We start from the raw sequence: 18,610 nt of genomic DNA on the forward strand, positions 1-18,610 counted from the left end.
CTCGTGTTGTGGAGCTCATCGTAAAGCAGAAGTTGTTAGAGGACGGGTCACCTCAGCAGGGTGAAAGGAAAGGCAGCCTGTCAGATGCTCTCGTGTTTATGTGTGGACGAAGAGACGGAGGGAGAGAGCTGCAGTGGAATTTTCCATAGGACCCGACATGTGACCTGTCTGTCGCTCGGACACCAGACTTGGTTAAGAGCACTACAAAAGGACACAGACTAATAATAGGTCAGGGTCTTTGTCATTGTCACTGTACATTGCTCCTCATTTGACTCTGTGTTTCTTGAAATAGCAAAACTTTTTTTTCCCCTTGAGAAAACTAAAGGCCAATTTCTTGAGATAACAAAATAATTATGAGAAAACGACTTCATAAGATTCATAGGAGTGGACCAAGACACACACACACACACACACACACACACACACACACACACACACACACGCTGCTCTGTGGGTGGGTTTGGGAGTTTCAAAGCAAACCATTTGAACTTTTCATGAACTTTTGCCATTTATTATATGAATGTTTTCCCTGCTGGTTTCATATGAGGGTATTACATAATAGCTAGTTATTGTATGAGATATGTGGTCAAAGCAGACGTGTCCCTCTGTTGTCAGGATGCCATCCATCCATGCTGGCATGGCACTCCTGGTCTCTGACAAACCTTAGAAGTAGTAAGAGAATGTAATCTTTTGTTTTCTTGTGAAAATGGGTCGATTATCTCACTATCTATCTTTAGATAACAAAGCTTGTTACCTCGAGACAACTCAATAAATAACTTGTGATCTTGAGATAATGGCACTGAAAAAGAGTAATTGCAAGCTTGGCTTCTGTAGAACTGCAGAATTTCCTTTGTGGCTGCCTGTGGGGTTCAGGGATAGCAATGTCAGTCGGTCAGCGAAATGCTTTGGTCACGACTATGATATGGTGATGATTATTGGTTGGATGGTCATTACATTTTGTACTTACCCTTCCGGTCCTCAAAGGATAAATCCTAATGACTTCAACGATGGCCTGACTTTTGTCCCTTTGCCAAGTGCAGGTCAGACTTTCTTAGTTTTCTGGTGATATATTTTCATACCTAATGAATTGGCACAAAGTTTAATAGAAGCATTCATCATTCCCAGACAACGTATCCTAATGACTTTGGTGACTTTTCACTTTGTCCATTACTTTTGGGGTCAAATACCTGCAAAACTAAAGACATTCCCATCAGCCTCAGCTGTACTTTGTATTCACAAAGCTTGTAACATAGCTGCAGACTCCAAGTGTTGTTACAGGACACTGACCTTATCTGTCTGCCTACAAAGGCCAGTGCATACACTGTACAGTATTTATGGTAAACACAGTGTTGACTCTCCTTGAAGCTGCAGAGGACATGAAAAAGTATCATGCTCTGCGCTAACGTGACCTTCCTCTTAAAACAAACAACAGTGGTTGTGATGATCCGTTCAATCAGCAAAACAACAGTTAAGTATCTCGTGTCATGTTTGCGTAGATTTTTATTGCTTTGGACCAGGACAAGATACACACTTATCATACACATAAACATATACACACTGTGCACACTTCTGTCATATCTGTGGTATTTCTTCTGTAAAGCTTGGTGAAAAATGCTTTGACAACCAGACTGTGTCAACAGTGCTTTTGTTTTATAGGCTGTCATTGTAAAAACAAGGTGGTTTAAACAAGGCCAGAAGAAACTGTAATTAGTTAAAGCATGAAAGTAAATAAATGAATTGATATTACAACTGTCACTTATCTCACACGTTCCTGTTTTGTTTCTGTTCCTGCAGGTATTCCATACAAACAACTCACAGTCGGTGTGCCCAAAGAAATTTTCCAGAGTGAACGTCGAGTGGCGCTTTCTCCCGCCGGTGTCCAGGCGCTCATCAAGCAGGGCTTCAATGTCGTCGTGGAGTCCGGAGCCGGAGAGCCCTCCAAGTTCGCTGATGAACAGTACGCCCAGGCTGGAGCGACAATTAAAGACATTAAAGACGTCTTTGCTTCTGATGTGGTGGTTAAGGTAGGATTTAAGTGCGGAGTGGAAGAGGAAATGAGAAGTGGATTGTTTAATAGTTCACCAAGGCCAGAGAGTGGGAGGAGGAGGTAAATTAGGTGGTTGGATGATTCAGACAACCTTGCAAGCAGTTGAAAATGCCAGATGTCTCTTGTTCTGAAGGGCTGATTAAGGTTTAAGATGAGATAATGAGGAATAATGGACGGAAGAGGGAAAAGGAAGGAAGGCACAGGGTGGGCCAGTCAGCGTTTTTGAAGACAGCGGCAGCTTTTGGCACCTCATCCGCTTTCCCGTCTTGTTAGGTGCAGGAGGAAAAGCGAGAATGACTGTGACTCTGAAAATGTGGGATAGAATCAGTGCTCCCATTACAGAATAGCAATTAACTATGTCTCCATCACTGTTTTTTCATATGAAATCCTGACTCCAGAGTCCAGAGAATCAGGTGTGGATATTGTCCAGGATGTTGCCCTTTCAGGCATGTAGGACATGACAGGACACTGTCTGTGTCAGATGTGTTCTCTCCTACTGCAGATACTCAGTTTGGTTTAAGTGAGGGATGGCGCCCGGTTAAGCATGCAGGAGGATGAGGAGGACTCATCTGTAATGATGACTGTGTTTGCATTCCCCAGTTTTCTCTCGCTGTGAGTTTTCCAGATAATGACCTGCACTATTCACACATGGGCTCAATCGGACGTTACATGGACTTTGTGTTAAGGAGCTGGCAGGGTAACCTGATGCACCAGGTGGCTTGTTACACAGCAGCCATCCATGGAAACTGTTCAGAAAAAGCACAGAAACTTTCAAAAAATAATTAGCAGGTGATTGAATGAACTATCTGTCACTGTCTATCACAGGCTAACTTCAACCAATCAGATCAATGAATCATAGGACATACTCGGAAGATGAGCGAAAACATCTTTTCCATCAAGAAAAGCCTTCACTGCTGGTTTTTGCCCTACTTTCTTTAAAGAAATACTCCATGCTGTAGCAGCATCTACACTAATCTCTCAGCTCCTCTGTGTAACTTTTAGATAAATTCATGGTTGCTGTGCATGTGTGAAAAGGACTTGTTTAGGACACGGTGGTCAAAGCAGGGAAAGGGACAGGAATGAAAAGCGAGGAAAAGGATGAACAAAACCAGCTTTAACGTGCAGCTTGTAGCTGAATGTGAAGCTTTCCTTCTCATCTTCTCCCATGTCCGTATCCTTATCAAACAATTTCTCTGCTTCCAGGTCCGCGCTCCCGTTTTCAACCCTGCTTTGGGAGTCCACGAGGTGGAGCTGATGAAGGATGCGTCCACTTTAATCAGCTTCATCTACCCGGCTCAGAACCCAGAGCTGATGGGCATGCTGTCCCAGAAGAAGGCCACCGTCCTGGCTATGGACCAGGTGCCCCGGGTCACCATCGCCCAGGGTTATGACGCGCTGAGCTCCATGGCAAACATTGCAGGGTATGTACTCTGTGTCACGTTTACTGTGTTGATGACCAACAGTCCACTTGAGTGATGTGATTTTCCCAATGTTTTCTGTTGTCATAATTGGACATGTTTTATTGATTGATTTTGCAGTTTCTCATCATTCCCTGTGTCACTTTCCTCTCATTTCAGGTACAAGGCAGTTGTGCTGGCAGCTAACAACTTTGGTCGCTTTTTCACTGGACAAATCACAGCAGCTGGCAAAGTGCCACCTGCAAAGGTGTGTAGTACGAGTGTGTGTCTTTCTGCAGATAGAATTTATTTAAGTGTTGTCATAAGTGTGAATGTGTCTGTGCCACTTTAAACCTGCGAAAACTGTTTCATGTGTCTGTGAGTAGGTTCTGATCATTGGAGGTGGTGTGGCTGGATTGGCAGCAGCTGGCACTGCCAGGGCCATGGGAGCCATCGTCAGAGGATTTGATACCAGGTTTGTTTTTGATTCTGTTTTGTAAGTTATGATTGAAATGAACACCGGCTTTGAAAGATTGTATTTGAGCAGAATAGGGTTTTTGCCTCATTCACCACCTCATATGATCAGTTTTGTTAAATTAGACAGACATTTGTACTCGCAGTGTGTGATGAGCTACAGGGGTGAATTTTTATGTAACTCACCGGTTTAAATTGTATTAAGGCTTAAAATTCAGCATAATTAAGGCCGCTGTGAGTGACAGCGAGGTTTCAGCAACATGCCTCAGCTCCACCTCTGCCCATTTTTGGATTAGCTGTGAGTTTGGTGGAGTCAGACGCTGCTAAGATGGTGAGGTGTGAAGCCACTGCCACTGAGCTTCACAGTGGCTCTTCAGAAACCTGTGGGTGACGGGACAAAGACTATGTCCATGTTTTATACAGTCGAACACTCCTGCATGGCCAATCTAGGAGAATGGAGATTGTTTTATATCACATGAAGCTTGTGTTCTCGTGTTCTGTTGGAGATATTTTCCCTCTGTCTGATTAAGAAATCATTATCCCTCCTCTCCCAGAGCTGCAGCTTTGGAGCAGTTTAAATCTCTGGGCGCAGAGCCGCTGGAGGTGGATATAAAGGAGTCAGGCGAGGGCCAGGGAGGCTACGCCAAGGAAATGTCAAAGGAGTTCATCGAGGCAGAGATGAAGCTGTTCGCCAAACAGTGTCAGGAGGTGGACATTATCGTCACCACTGCTCTTATCCCTGGTATGCACAGAAGCACAGACTAAACATAGACACTGACGTATATAGCATGGCCATGTATCCACAGTAGCTTAGCAAATTTGTTTAACCTCTTGGGTAAATATGTCTTAATGGCTCGATGTCTGTGTTTTCATTGTCACATTGTAGGCAAACGGGCACCCATCCTGATCACCAAACCGATGGTAGAGAGCATGAAAGACGGGTCAGTGTTGGTGGACTTGGCTGCTGAGGCTGGAGGAAACATTGAGACCACAGTACCTGGAGAGCTTTCAGTTCACAAGGTCAGCGCACACACACACATACTCACACCCACGCCAAGGTGTCGCTGGTCTTCTCTTCCAATTTAGTGTAATCTGTCTTTTTTTTTATTTGTTATTTTTAGGGAGTGACCCATATTGGCTACACAGACCTGCCCAGCCGTTTGCCGACACAGTCCAGCACTCTGTACTCCAACAACATCACAAAGCTGGTGCGAGCCATCAGCCCCGACAAGGACAACTTTTACCTCGATGTCAAGGACGTGTTTGACTACGGGACCATGGACCACGTTGTCAGAGGATCTGTCGTCATGCAGGTATGAGGTCTTACGTGGCCAGCAGCCGAACAAACATGCGTGTGTGTGTACAGCTGAGGATCCACGCAGCCCTGGAGGAAATCATCCGTAATGCCCTGCAGGTCCCTCTCACAGTCACTAGATGTCACCCTAAGGACAAACTTGTCTTCTCACTCTCCTTTTAGAGCATCTTAACTGCTGCCAAGGAAGTCACATCCCCTCAAAAAACATAAAGATTGAAGAAGAGGAATGTCAATGTGTTTGTGAGCTGATTCTCATGGACTCTATTCAGCTTCATTTGTGTAAATTAGAAACTGGTCCTTGACCATTTTCACATAATTGTACAATAATATTGCTTTGTGTGTCAGGCAGTGATGGTCCAGCACCACAGCTACTGTTGGCTTCATTTCTTCACTAAACATGTTTTTTTTTTTTTTTTGGTAAGGTAGAGCCATATCATTTATCCGTCTTAATGTCGGTCATAGATCTCCGTCATATTTTGGAGAGATTATTTTCCGCGTAATCAGTCTCAGTGAAGCTGTGCTCATTTATTGAAGTAAACAAATAGTAATTTGACCAATATCTGATCGCAGTAATGGTTGCACATCCTCTAAATGATGCTGAAATTCAGATGTTACGTACTGTACCTACTAATCATTAGTTGGCTTACTTTGATCTTGACAGCACGGTCTAATATTTCACAGATTTATGAATGCGGCAGAGGTCATCGTACACCAGCAGGCAATGAGATCAGGCAATGAAAGCAGAGATCAAATCAGCTCTTAATAAGTGTCATCTGATCTAGTTGATATAACTGATAACTACCCTCGTTTCCATCACTTTTTGCAGCTGTTTCTTTCTTCTCTGTAAGGTGTAGGTAACCAAAGCTCCAGCTGTTAACATGATGGTTTGGAAATGTTGACATAAACTTTCTTTTTCCCCCTCTTTCTCCCCATCACATCCACGCGATGTCACCTCCAGAATGGAAAGAATCTGTTTCCCGCTCCTCAGCCCAACAATTTGCCCGTCGCAGCTCCTCCTAAACCCAAGTCCGTCCAGGAGCTGGAGAAGGAGAAGGCTACCCAGATCTCCCCCTTCAAGGCTACACTTACCACTGCTAGCGTGTACACCGGAGGTTGGTTCTTGTGTTTGAAACTGAATGTGCCATTTAAATTTAGATTTTCTGGTTATGTAGAGAAATCAGGAAGATGCTATATCGGAGAAATGTGCTCATTCACAAAGTGTGTTCTCTTTAATCGTCCACGCTGGGTCGTAAAGGGGGTTGAGGTCTGCCATAAGGTGAAGGACAGGTTAATAATCAGCTTTTCAGGTCAGCACTGGAATGTGCACAGGAGGCGAGAAGTGACACACACAGACACCTTGTTAGTGTCAGGAAGTGTGCGTTGTAAAGGCAGTGTCACGCTGAGTGTGCGTTTGAAGTCGTGCTGTCGTGAGTGGTTCCCATGGTGCCACACAGCGCTCCGTGTAAGTGCACCACACGCAGTTAATGTGGTTCACACATTGTTTAGGTGATCCAGTAGTTTCCTACTTATCACCACCACACAGCTGCTCGTGTTAGCGGCTCGAGTGTGAAGCTGCTTCATGCTGGTTGCGTGTTTATTGTTTCATTTTACATCGACTGCCACTGACATGGATAACTTCATCTGCTACAGCTGTTAGTTTGGGGAAGAAAGTTTGCCACCAGTCTCACAAATCTCACCAGACAAATTGCTCTCTGATAACTATACTCACAACAGGAAGTAAGGTCAACATGGGTGGGCGAGTGCCTACCACATTTTATAGTCAACCAAATGAGCCTAGAGAAAAGGAAATCTACTATATCCAAACTCATTTATACTATTTATACTGCTACTTTTACCCCAGAGGAGCTGAAAGATGATAACAGGGTGAGAAAGAATTAAATGATTGCAAGTTGGGCCAGGAGCAGCTAAAGACTTTCTCCCTCTGTGCCAGGCGCTGCCACCCTGCTGGGCCTGGGTCTGGTCGCTCCCAACGCCGCCTTCACTCAGATCGTCACCACCTTTGGGCTTGCTGGCATCGTGGGATACCACACAGTGTGGGGAGTCACTCCTGCTCTGCACTCTCCACTCATGTCTGTCACCAACGCTATCTCAGGTTAGTTGTTTGTTTAGTTGATCTTATGCCGTGAGTGAATTCAGCGTTTAAAAGCTGTCTTACAAGTATTGAAGCCAGCGATTGCACATGAATGCATCATCCTGAGCAAAAGGGTTGTGGGTAAAGTTGTCAGTGTAATACAATCCAATACTGCCAGACACAAGCACAAGGTATATAATATATCAAGATAAAGTGTCACATCTGGATTAATGACAAAACATAAACATAAAATAAAGAGCTAGCTAGAGGATCAAACATGTCCTATGTCAGTCCAGCAGCTCTGTGAAGTCAGAGTTCAAATAAAAACTTTAAAGATTGTGTCCTTATTGTCTGCTGCTGCTTAACACAGAGGGGTTAAGAGGTTAGAGATGTAGGTGTGTGTGTGTGTGTTCTCGTGGCTTTGATCACTCTTCAGACCCACACTGGGGTAGGAAGTAACACGCCGTTGGTGATCTTTGAGGGTCAGGGAAGTCTTTTGCTCATTTAGTCGTGCACACAGCCGGACACAAGAGCTCCATTGCAGAGTCCAGCGGTGTGACAGCTAAGATAGTTTTCACATCCTTTTAAAACTTTATTGCTCACACCTAGACTCTGTTTTCACATTCCCATCTTCACAACATCTTTTTTGCTCCCGTGGGTCTGTGCCCTTTTACTTTCCATCCTCTCATACCTTCTTTTCTGTCTTCTTAAATTTCACCGTCTGCAGCTCTGTTAAATTTGACTAATTCTATCAATAAATGTGTTTTTTTTCCCCCACATTTTTCAGTCCAGAATGCACAAGATTATTAGATCATCATTAATCAATAGAATTTGAAACCACAAATGAAAGAAATGAAAATGCATTGAAGTTCATTTGTAGGTTTTCCTTTCTTCTCTCCATGTTGTCGGCCCTCCATCTGTCTTCCTCTCCGTTTCCTCCCTGTCCAGGTATTTTCTTTTATATTTGGCATGGCCTTTATTACCCTTTTTTATGTCTGTCACTGACTGACTGTGGTTATGGAAACAGTGAGACCAACAGAATTCTGTTGTTGTTGTGCCAGGCGTCATAAAGACGCGCACAATCACTCAGACATTAGGGAATCATGTTGGAATTTAGGGTTTGAGTGAGGGACAGTTATATTCTTCATGGGGAGATTATAGAGTTACGAGCAGTAGTGACTGCGACTGGTGGGTCATCTTAAATCCTTCAGTCTCGTATCCACTGGCTTCATATCTGGTGTCCGATAGAAATGCTTTAATCTACTTGAGAGCGCTGATTCACTGTCGCACTCTGCCCGTAGCCTGGCAGCTGACTCACCTACGGGACTTTGGCCCACCCAGTATAATAGTGTGTGCATGTGTCATAGTAGGTGTGTGCGTGTGTGTCCACTGATGCGTGCTGGCGTTCTTTCTGGCTGATCTGTGTGTTGTGGTGACCAGCCTTGTCTCGACCCTCCACCTAAACGTAACCATACCTGAATGAAATATGCCAAATTTAGTAGGTGACACCTGTTATTTTATTGAGTCAGACAAATATTTATTCAACATTTAGGTAAATCTAAGAATCAGATTGGACTCTGTATCAGGGAGCCGTAATATTAATGGACTCAGAAGGGGGATCAGGGCATAATAAAACTTATTTAGCAAGAAGAGGCGCAAAAAAGAATTGTTTGACAGTGTGTACAGATGTGACTTGAATACTAAAAGGCTTGATATTTATTGCTTAAGCAAGCAGTGTATTACGTGATCAGAGGTCCACTGACTGCACGCAGAGGCCAAATACAAAAAGAACATCATGATCTGAATGTACAAACCCACAGTGCTGAATTTAGGAGGCCATGTACCCGTCTGTACAACATTATTAATGACATTTGTTGTGAAATATCTACTGTCTATTCAGAGCACAGCTCTTTGTCCAACACTCCGAGGCTTCAGTACTAACATAGTGTCCCTGTGATACCGACATTAGTTCCATTGACAACAAAAATCAGCTAAGAAAAGAAAACAATCCAGATGAAAATGTAATGAGTGGTGGTCAGGGGTTTAAGGTGCAAGTACCACCCTGGTTTGCCTGAGGGGACCTTTGCTGCACGTCATTACCTATTTAACAAAGGCATAAAGATGCCTGGGAAAATGCGAGGTGTGTGTAGATGTGCACATGAGTTAACCTTCCACACCTGTGCCAACTATAAGAGCAAAACATGCTTATTCCTAGTCAATGGAGAAAAGAGCTGATTTGTGGCCTCCTCACAGCAAACTTGTGAAAGGATGTCTGGCAGCGTTTTGAAACTTTCTTTGTTTAGCAGTGGTGATATACACATGGTTTTAAAGCTGAAAAAAGCAGAGAAGGTCAAACTTCATGTTTGCCTCATTAGAAAGTTCTGTGTAATACCTCTGACTTTAAGCACAAACATGTATACATGCTCCGTACCTGCCAGTCAACCTAAATTATACACAAACACAATGCCGTGTGAATGCAGGCTCCCGGGGTGCCGTGCATTGCATCTTACTGCCTGTAAGTCATTACAGGGCTGATGTTATCAAGGTTTCCTAAGCCTGTTTTGGTAAACACGCTCTCCCTCTCCCTCTCTTTCTCTCTCCTTCTCTTTTTCTTTATCTCCAAATCTTCCTATTTCTCTCTGTTTCCAATCTGGGGAGCAAACAAGAGTACTCTGAGCTTCAGAAGACAACCAAAAAAATCTCTGTCCATGTCCATTCTGTGTTGATTTCGTAACCTCCTCACCACGGTTTTCAATGAATTATGAAAGCGGAGGTTTATGAATACTAAAATAGCCTCGTTCTGCAGGTCTGACGGCTGTGGGTGGTCTGTCCCTGATGGGAGGTGGCTACACCCCAACAAGTACCGCTGAGACACTGGCTGTGCTGGCTGCCTTCATCTCCTCAGTCAACATTGCTGGTGAGTCACCTGCACATAGACACCTCACAGAGATCCCTGCCAGTTACAGCAACCTTTAGCCAGTAAAATATCAACTTAGGCTGAAGATTGAAGGGTTTTATATTGATTGAAAAAAAAACATGCTTTCGAAACCCAAGTTCTGCAGCTGCCCCGTCTTACCCACCTGCTCCCACCAGAGTCGGTGGCTCTGGCTCGGACCACACACATTCGTTCCTGCTATTACCCTGAATAATTCCCATTATAATGACAAAGTGTTCCTGGAGTCATTATAATACTCATCACTCTCTAATAGTCCTGGGAAACCGAGCGTTCCTCCGGGGCCGAGCCATGAATTTGTTTTAATTTCTCCTATTAGCTCACAGCTAGACACTAGAGGAGACTTTGATGCAAGCAAATGATTAGTTAACTTGCGTAATGGAGCAGTTCAGCTTGTTTGCTAAAAATGCACCAAAAGCGTCTTTGAGTTTTATGTGTGAGTTTTGCAGTTTGAAGTTCAAGACGAGGCTGTGAAGCCTGCCACAAATCTCTGGCCCTCTATGCTCTGTGGCCTTACAAACCAAACCACCTATTAGTTTTTTAACGTTTTCCTTAACTTTACCCTAAACGAAAGCATGCTGAAATACCACAGCCTTTATAGACATACCTACTTTCTTACCGGTGGTTAAATTTCATTTTTGATGTTCTCCATGGGTTCGGTTCCACACGCACATTTCTAAGTGGTTTGCCACATTACCCATAAACCCCTGGGAACAGAAAAATTCATTCCATGGAAAGGGACAAAACACAATAGTGAAATTTGGCTCCGCTAAGACAGACCCTGACATTTTGGGCTTGTGTGTCTGTGTGGAGGAACAGGTCCCTGGCAGCAGCTTCTTGTTCCCTCCGTGTCTCAACAGTAGTAAGATGTGGGAATATATGGAAAACACCTGGGTCTGTTTAATCTCTAGAGCTAAATATGTTCAGTTTCTCACCATCCAATGTCAACGTATGCTATCAGGCCTCATCAGAGTCTATGTTTTTCTGTTACTGCGTGTTTTTTTTCTGCTCCGACATGCATGTTTGCTCTGTAAATCACATGTCCTGTCTCCCCCTTTGAGAACAAATCCTGTCCTTCCCCTCGGTCAGTTTACGTAGATGTTGGTGTTGCCGAGCCTCTGCCGCAGCTCAGCCGGTCTGCCTCACTCGGAGGTTTGAGAGAAAAGGAGTACCTCTAAAATGTCCCCAAAAAACTTTTTTTCTTGCGTTCACTTAGAAAACATTATTAACAACAACTCAAAAATCACATTGACATTATTTTTAAAAATCAGTTAATGATGTTACAGGGTCTTGAAGTTGCAGTCTGTTGGTGCACCGCTTTAGGCCAGACTGAAATATCTCAGCAACAACTACTGGATGGATTGCCATTAATTACAGACATTCATGTCTCCCTCAAGCTGAATTATACCTGCTCAACATCAGCACGTTGTTTGCCAGTGTTGCTGATTTGCTTCTGTTCTGCAAGCTTTCTAAATAAAGTGTCAACAGACCCATTCTGGGTAAAGCTAAATAAATAAATAACCACAGGAAATGAGTGCGTGCTGGCTTTCGTTGTTCAAATACATGAACATTCCTCCATATTAATATATTGACTCAGATTGATCCGCAATAATTGTCAGATTATTATTATTATTATTACATGTTTTAACAGTCCAGGACTAAAATTAGACGAACTGGAAAGAAACAGGTGCTAGCCTCCGATTCACCCTTATATGTAAGGGTGCATGTGTGTGCACGTGGCTGCAGTCATGCCAGAGGGGAAAAAGGGAGACATATACACGGTAATGTGATCTCCTCCTGTAAAGCAGTGAGACACCGTCTGGTCCCAGTTTGACACTTTTGAGGTTTTCTACTTGAAATATTTACACTGACATGAAGTAGACTCATTAAATTCCTAACATTGGTTATTGAGCTTGGCAACTGTTTTCAGCTATTGGCTTTAAAACACCTGTTGCCAAAAATAGATATTTTTCATGTACTTCAGGTGCTTTGACTCCTGCCTTTACCTTGTATATTCCTGCTCCTTATGTTCTGTAAAGCAGCGTTTAAACCTGGTTTAGTGTCACTGTACACACAGGCGTATTCATTTTCTCTGTTTCTCACCCAGGTGGTTTCCTCGTGACTAAGAAGATGTTGGACATGTTCAAGCGTCCCACTGATCCTCCAGAGCATAACTACCTTTATCTGCTTCCTGGTGGCGTCTTTGTCGGGGGCTACGCTGCTGCTCTGCAGTCCGGATACAACATCGAGCAGGTGTGCGAGGACGTTTATGCCGTGTGAACATATTAAGTTCAACGTTGTTATTAGTGCTTTCCTACCAAAACTTTCTTAGTTCCTCAGAATTGGCGCAAAAGAGCCCACCACTATTGAAAAGTCAGCTAATTATCCTCCAAATGTATTCTTTGTTTGCCCAGATGTTGTACAAGACCTTCCAAGTAAATCATTTGGCCATATTTCTCATCCTGTGGTCCCTCAATCCTTGTCTATAATCCCCATTTTTCCGTTCTGTCCCTTTCTCTCACCAGATAATGTACTTGGGCTCAGGTCTGTTCTGTGTCGGTGCCCTGGCTGGCCTTTCCAACCAGAAAACAGCCCGCCTGGGTAATGCTTTAGGTATGATGGGAGTTGCAGGGGGGCTGGCTGCCACTCTGGGTGCCCTCAAGCCGAATCCTGAGCTCCTGGCACAGATGAGCGCAGCCATGGCTGTAGGTGGCAGTGCCGGTGAGTCTGTGTGTATTCATGTCAAGAGTTGAGAAGGCAGGCTTACAGGCAAACTCTAATACATCCAGAAATGTGTTGCAGCAGATGTAAATTAATGGACATGGGTTTTGCATAGTTTGTGTGTGTGTCTGTGTACTCCAAGCTTGGCCAGATTAAGCAGCAGGTGTGCAGAGCGCAGAGACTCTGATGTTTCATCAAACGCAACATGACTAACTAACCGCTAGACCCAGGAGGTCTTTTGAAATGGTCATCATCATCTATTACTCACTTTCTCTTGCTCGTGTTGGACAGTTTGATCATTTAAATGCTAATTGTTCCAGTAACAAAGATGAAACCGAGACGAAACTATCCACACAGACAACAGTGCTCTTTTCCAGATACAGTAATGTTGTAAGGCTTCCTGCAGCACGCACATATGCTCAAAGAGTAGACCCACTCACAAACATGGAATTCCCCGAACAGGCCTCATCAGCAACACCTGGCTCCTCAGACGGACCCTCTTCCCAGCAGTCCTTTTGAGTGTGTGTGCACATGCTTGTGATTTGCATGTTATTTGTGTCCTTCAGGGCCACTGCACTTTGTGTTTGCTATCTCGCTCACCCTCTCTCTCTCTCTTTAGGTCTGGCCATTGCTAAGAGGATCCAGATCACTGACTTGCCCCAGCTGGTCGCTGCCTTCCACAGCTTGGTGGGCCTGGCTGCCGTGCTCACCTGTGTGGCCGAATACATGATTGAGTACCCGCACTTCGCCACCGACCCTGCAGCCAACCTCACCAAGATAGTCGCGTACCTCGGCACCTTCATCGGTGGAGTCACTTTCAGTGGCTCTTTGGTGGCATATGGCAAACTGCAAGGTGTCGTACATACTCAATATTCCCTTGAAAGCAAACATTTTTACACTTTCAGTTTACTGATGTACAGACATGGCTTGCATGGAGGCACATTCACCACACAGTGGATGACACAGGCAGATAAAGAGAAGACCTGAAGTGCGTATCAAATGTCGCTCATCGTAACTTTGCTGTTTGATGGGGATTAGATGTCTATCTCTCTGCTTCTCATGACTATAGCTGTGTTTTCACAAACCAAGGCGTTTTTTTTTTTTTTTGAGTGTGACACATCCTTGGTTATGATTTTAGATTACTGCAATTTAGTGGAACATCTTTATTAATGTGAAGCCTCAAAACTATATCAAAAGCACATACTGTAGTTTTTAAGATTGCGACAGACTGGTGACGTGTCAGCTTGGCTGCACTGTAGTTTATCAATAAGAGAAGGTCTGGTGCTTCATACCCACATCTGCCTGCTGGGAAGGGAAAAGGAGGAGAAAAAAAAAGGGTTCATCAGGTTCATGTGCTGGCACCAGTTCTGGCCATCCACGCTACAATTTCCATATAGGCCGCAAGTGTTTGAATGAACCTGACATTCAGTTGGCTGTTTAAGGAATAAATCTAATGAGAAAGGCTAAATTTAGAAGCTAAACGAGCTTCTGTCCTCTGTTTTGATTTATAGCTTTCAAAGAAAAGTTCCCAGCTGAGTGATAAATCAATACAAGTGTGTATTTGCAGTTATTCGTCTCCCTTTCATCCTCCCTCTCTCCCTTCGTCTTCGCTCCATGCAGGAATTCTGAACAGCGCTCCCCTGATGCTCCCTGCTCGTCATGCTCTGAACACCAGCCTTATGGCAGCCTGCGTTGGTGGGATGATTCCCTACATGCTGGATCCCAGCTACACCACAGGCATCACCTGCCTCGGATCTGTCTCTGCGCTCTCCACTGTCATGGTACGCTGTGTGTGTGTGTGTGTGTGTGTGTGTGTGTGTGTGTGTGTGTGTGTGTTTCTGGAGTCTGTTTTTGCACTTGATGACGCCCATCAATAGAAAAATCTGCACTTTCAGTAAATATTGCAGATTGGAATTTTCTCGCGTGCTGACAGCCAGAACATGTGTTGTTAAAAGACCTCAGGAAGGGGAAAAGGCATAAAAGAGTCAGAAAAAATGATGTTGGAAGACAGACTAGGTTGTAATATGCGAGAAAAGCGACAGTAAAACTAAAAACAAGTCAAGAGGCTTATTGCAAAGGTATCAGTAACTGCCCAGAAACTCAGTCAGTTGAGCACAGAGCTGTTAATAATCTGGCAGCCATGGTGGCAAACAGGCTTGACTTTGTAAAACTGCCAAGTTCCTGCTTGTATTTGACACTTATAATGGTCTCCACCATTGTTAAGTCATGCTTAAAGATCCCCTCCACACATAAAAAATGTCTAATGTGTGTCTGACATGGTTTTTGCAGGAAAAAACTATAATCACCACATTAAAATCCTTAAAATGGCACCTGCTCCTTCTCCCTCATTAACAATACCAGAAAATATGAATATATGCAAATATTTTTTCATTTCACAGGTTTAAGGGAGGAACACAGAAAGTCTCCTCTCCAGGACTGGCTTCCATATCATTTGTGATGTCACAAATCATGGTTGTAGAGCAGCCTCTGAGAAGCAGATTTTCAGTGAGCCCAGAGAAAATTTATACTTAAACAGTGAAAACAGGCTTCTAGTGTCAAACTGCACAAACGTCGTTCTGCACAGTGAAGCTCAAACAACTGTGGGAACAAGAAATAAAACACATTTTTAAATGGAGAGGAACTGGAGGGGAAAAGATGTCCACATTAAACAGTGCAACGTAGATATTTTTTGTACCACTTCAACTTCAGCTTTTGACATCACTGCACGATAGAATATGCAGTGATGTGTTGCAATTTCAGCATTTTGCTTGGTCGGCATATTCCTGGGAAGATCAACAAATGGTCCAGTCTGAGGGAAAAAAAATCATTTCAGTTTCAGTTATAAATGAATTGGTTTAAAATGGCTGCCTGATCTCTAATCAGTCTTTAGATTGCATTATAATGTATCATCCACTGTGTGTGTGTGTGTGTGTGTGTGTGTGTGTGTGTGTGTGTGTGTGTCTCTTCACTTGCACATGTTCCTAAAAATAAGGCCAGAGTGTGTCAGCGAGAGCAATCGATGACGTACACCTGCGCGCGTTACTGTAACTGATAGCTGGAGTTGGCCCTTGTTAAACAAAACAGATGATGGAGGGACAGAGAACGAGTGGACTTGATTATGAAGGATGTCGGTGAAGCTGGAGAGGCCGTTTTCTCTCCAGTGGAAGAGAAATATCCTTGTGAGGTTCAACCAGTGCATCACTTGAGGGAGAATTTCTTAATAACGTTTTGCCTTTTTCACCTCTGCCTCACAGATCACTTCTTCTTCTGTGGTGTTCACGGGATTAAACGGCTGATCTGATTGCAGCAGTGTATGAAAGCTCCTATCCCGTTTTCTTCTTCTATCCTTTTAGGGCATAACCTTGACAGCAGCTATCGGAGGCGCTGACATGCCCGTGGTGATCACAGTGCTGAACAGTTACTCAGGCTGGGCCCTGTGTGCCGAGGGCTTCCTGCTCAACAACAACCTGCTGACCATCGTCGGCGCTCTCATTGGGTCGTCCGGAGCCATCCTGTCATATATTATGTGTGTGGTGAGTGCTGCCTTGAGTCTCAGCAACACTGTTTGAATTTCTAAAGTGAAGCATTTGATGCATTTTGGAGATCAGCACACTGTTTCGTGTGGTTGTTCCTCTCCTGTCCACCAGGAGGGACTCTAACGTTACAAGAGTAGAGCTCCTGATCTGACTACAACCCCGATTCCAAAAAGTCGGGCCGCTGTTTAAAACACAGATATAACAGAATGTGATCATTTGCTCATCCTTTTTGACGTCTACACAATTGAAAACAGTACAAGACAATATATCTAATGTTTTACCTCATCAGCTTCATTGATTTTTGTAAAAATATTCTTATTTTGAATTTGATGCAGCAACACGTTTCAAACTAGTTTGGACAGGAGCAGCTAAAGACTGGGGAAGTTGAGGAATGCTCCAAAAACACCTGTTTGGAACATTCCACAGGTAAACAGGTTCATTGGTAACAGGTGATAGTGTCATGTTTGGATATGAAAGGGGCATCCTGGAGGGGCTCAGTCGTTCACAAGCAAAGATGGAGCGAGGTTCTCCGCTTTGTGAACACATGATTGTGTTACTACATGGACTTCCACTGTCGGTAAACACAGTGTAAGTGATTGCATTCTGTACAAAACATACCGACCCTTTAGGAATCTGGACTGTAAAATCTCAGGTCCCACTTTTTTGTTGAGGAAGTATCCCTCAGACCTCTTCTGATTGCTGTGCTTTGCTGCACACATCCAATAAGGTGAAAGCAAAAGGTAGAAACAGTCACTTAAAAGGAAATGTCTCTCCGTCCCTCTCAGGCCATGAATCGTTCACTGGCTAACGTGATCCTGGGAGGTTACGGCACGTCCTCCACCGGCACAGGAAAGCCCATGGAGATCGTCGGCACACACACAGAGGTCAACGTGGATCAGACCGTCGACATGATTAAAGAGGCCCAGAACATAATCATCACTCCAGGTAACACACATACGCACGCACGCACACACACACACACACCCACACCCACCCACACACACCCCTACACAAACTTCAGACGTCTCATACGCAAGTGGAAAAACATGGCACTTTGACTTTGCCAGTCACTTTTTTTTTCCAGCATTAGCGAAGTGTGTGTTCTGTTTATTTAACCTTTTCTTGACCCATGTTACATCACCATTTTGCTAGGCTAATTGACAAGTCATGGTAGGGTGGCCACACACACACACACACACACACACACACACACACACACACACACCCTCTTGGGTCTCTGTGTGGTCGTCAGTCCCTGGTAAATAGACATTCTACAGTGCAGCATATATATGCAAGGTCAAGGGAAAATTAGGTGGAATGAGGGCATGCTGGGTTTTTGTTGACAATTCAAATACTACGTTCAGAATTGGCTTCTAGTTCCTTTTTCGGGGGTTACGGCTCGGGGTCCAGCCTTTGTTCCAGCTACATGCTTTTCTCCATTTCACATGTTTTCAGTATTTGACCATAAATACATGTCTGAACCCCCCACTTGGACGATGACGACAGTCCTTGGTGCTGCTGGCCTAAAATCATCATCATTGTGTGGCCCCATGACATTTCAGTCCTCTCACCAGACTGATGTGAACTAGTCACAGTTCCATGGAGTTGTTTGACTCACGTGGGTACATGTAAACACAGACTAAAGGCCTGCAAATTGGTGATTCCAGTCACACTGCTGAGTGCCTATATACAAAAACCAACTCTTCAGAGGAAACCTCTGCAATTTACAAGAATTGCAAACTTAAGTGGTCACGTGGTCGAGATGAAGAAGTGATGCATGGAACGCCATCCAATGAAGATAACATTTTTTTTTTCCCCTTCTCACTTACACAATGGCTGAAACACAGAAAACACGAAGAAGAAATTTGGAGTTGGAAGGGAGTGGGAAAAATAAAAGAACGGAAATGAAAAATTCTGTTTTTTGTTTGTTTGTTTTTGTTTTTCTTTAAGATTTCTCTCAAAATGGTCTACAAACAAATACCACACCAAAACAAGACCAGTAATAAAATTATAGGATTACAGAAAAACATAAACCAGTGAAATATGAGGATCAGAATAAGTAGAAACGCGTCATA

General features: G+C 43.9%; 1 protein-coding gene across 1 annotated transcript in view; it reads left to right on the top strand.

Annotated features, from left to right (window-relative positions):
- nnt (nicotinamide nucleotide transhydrogenase) overlaps window positions 1–18,610 on the top strand; it is a 31,514-nt gene that overhangs the window by 5,601 nt on the left and 7,303 nt on the right. The window contains exons 3-18 of the mRNA XM_076757932.1: window positions 1,795–2,024; window positions 3,251–3,468; window positions 3,625–3,712; window positions 3,831–3,919; window positions 4,473–4,660; window positions 4,805–4,938; window positions 5,040–5,231; window positions 6,192–6,345; window positions 7,185–7,346; window positions 10,132–10,242; window positions 12,386–12,531; window positions 12,804–12,999; window positions 13,619–13,852; window positions 14,620–14,780; window positions 16,353–16,532; window positions 17,321–17,480. Coding sequence (XP_076614047.1) covers window positions 1,795–2,024; window positions 3,251–3,468; window positions 3,625–3,712; window positions 3,831–3,919; window positions 4,473–4,660; window positions 4,805–4,938; window positions 5,040–5,231; window positions 6,192–6,345; window positions 7,185–7,346; window positions 10,132–10,242; window positions 12,386–12,531; window positions 12,804–12,999; window positions 13,619–13,852; window positions 14,620–14,780; window positions 16,353–16,532; window positions 17,321–17,480 — 2,643 coding nt within the window. The remainder of the gene's footprint in view (window positions 1–1,794; window positions 2,025–3,250; window positions 3,469–3,624; window positions 3,713–3,830; window positions 3,920–4,472; window positions 4,661–4,804; window positions 4,939–5,039; window positions 5,232–6,191; window positions 6,346–7,184; window positions 7,347–10,131; window positions 10,243–12,385; window positions 12,532–12,803; window positions 13,000–13,618; window positions 13,853–14,619; window positions 14,781–16,352; window positions 16,533–17,320; window positions 17,481–18,610) is intronic.

The sequence above is a fragment of the Chaetodon auriga genome, chromosome 19, assembly GCF_051107435.1.
Source record: "Chaetodon auriga isolate fChaAug3 chromosome 19, fChaAug3.hap1, whole genome shotgun sequence".
In the NCBI taxonomy this organism is placed as follows: domain Eukaryota; kingdom Metazoa; phylum Chordata; class Actinopteri; order Chaetodontiformes; family Chaetodontidae; genus Chaetodon; species Chaetodon auriga.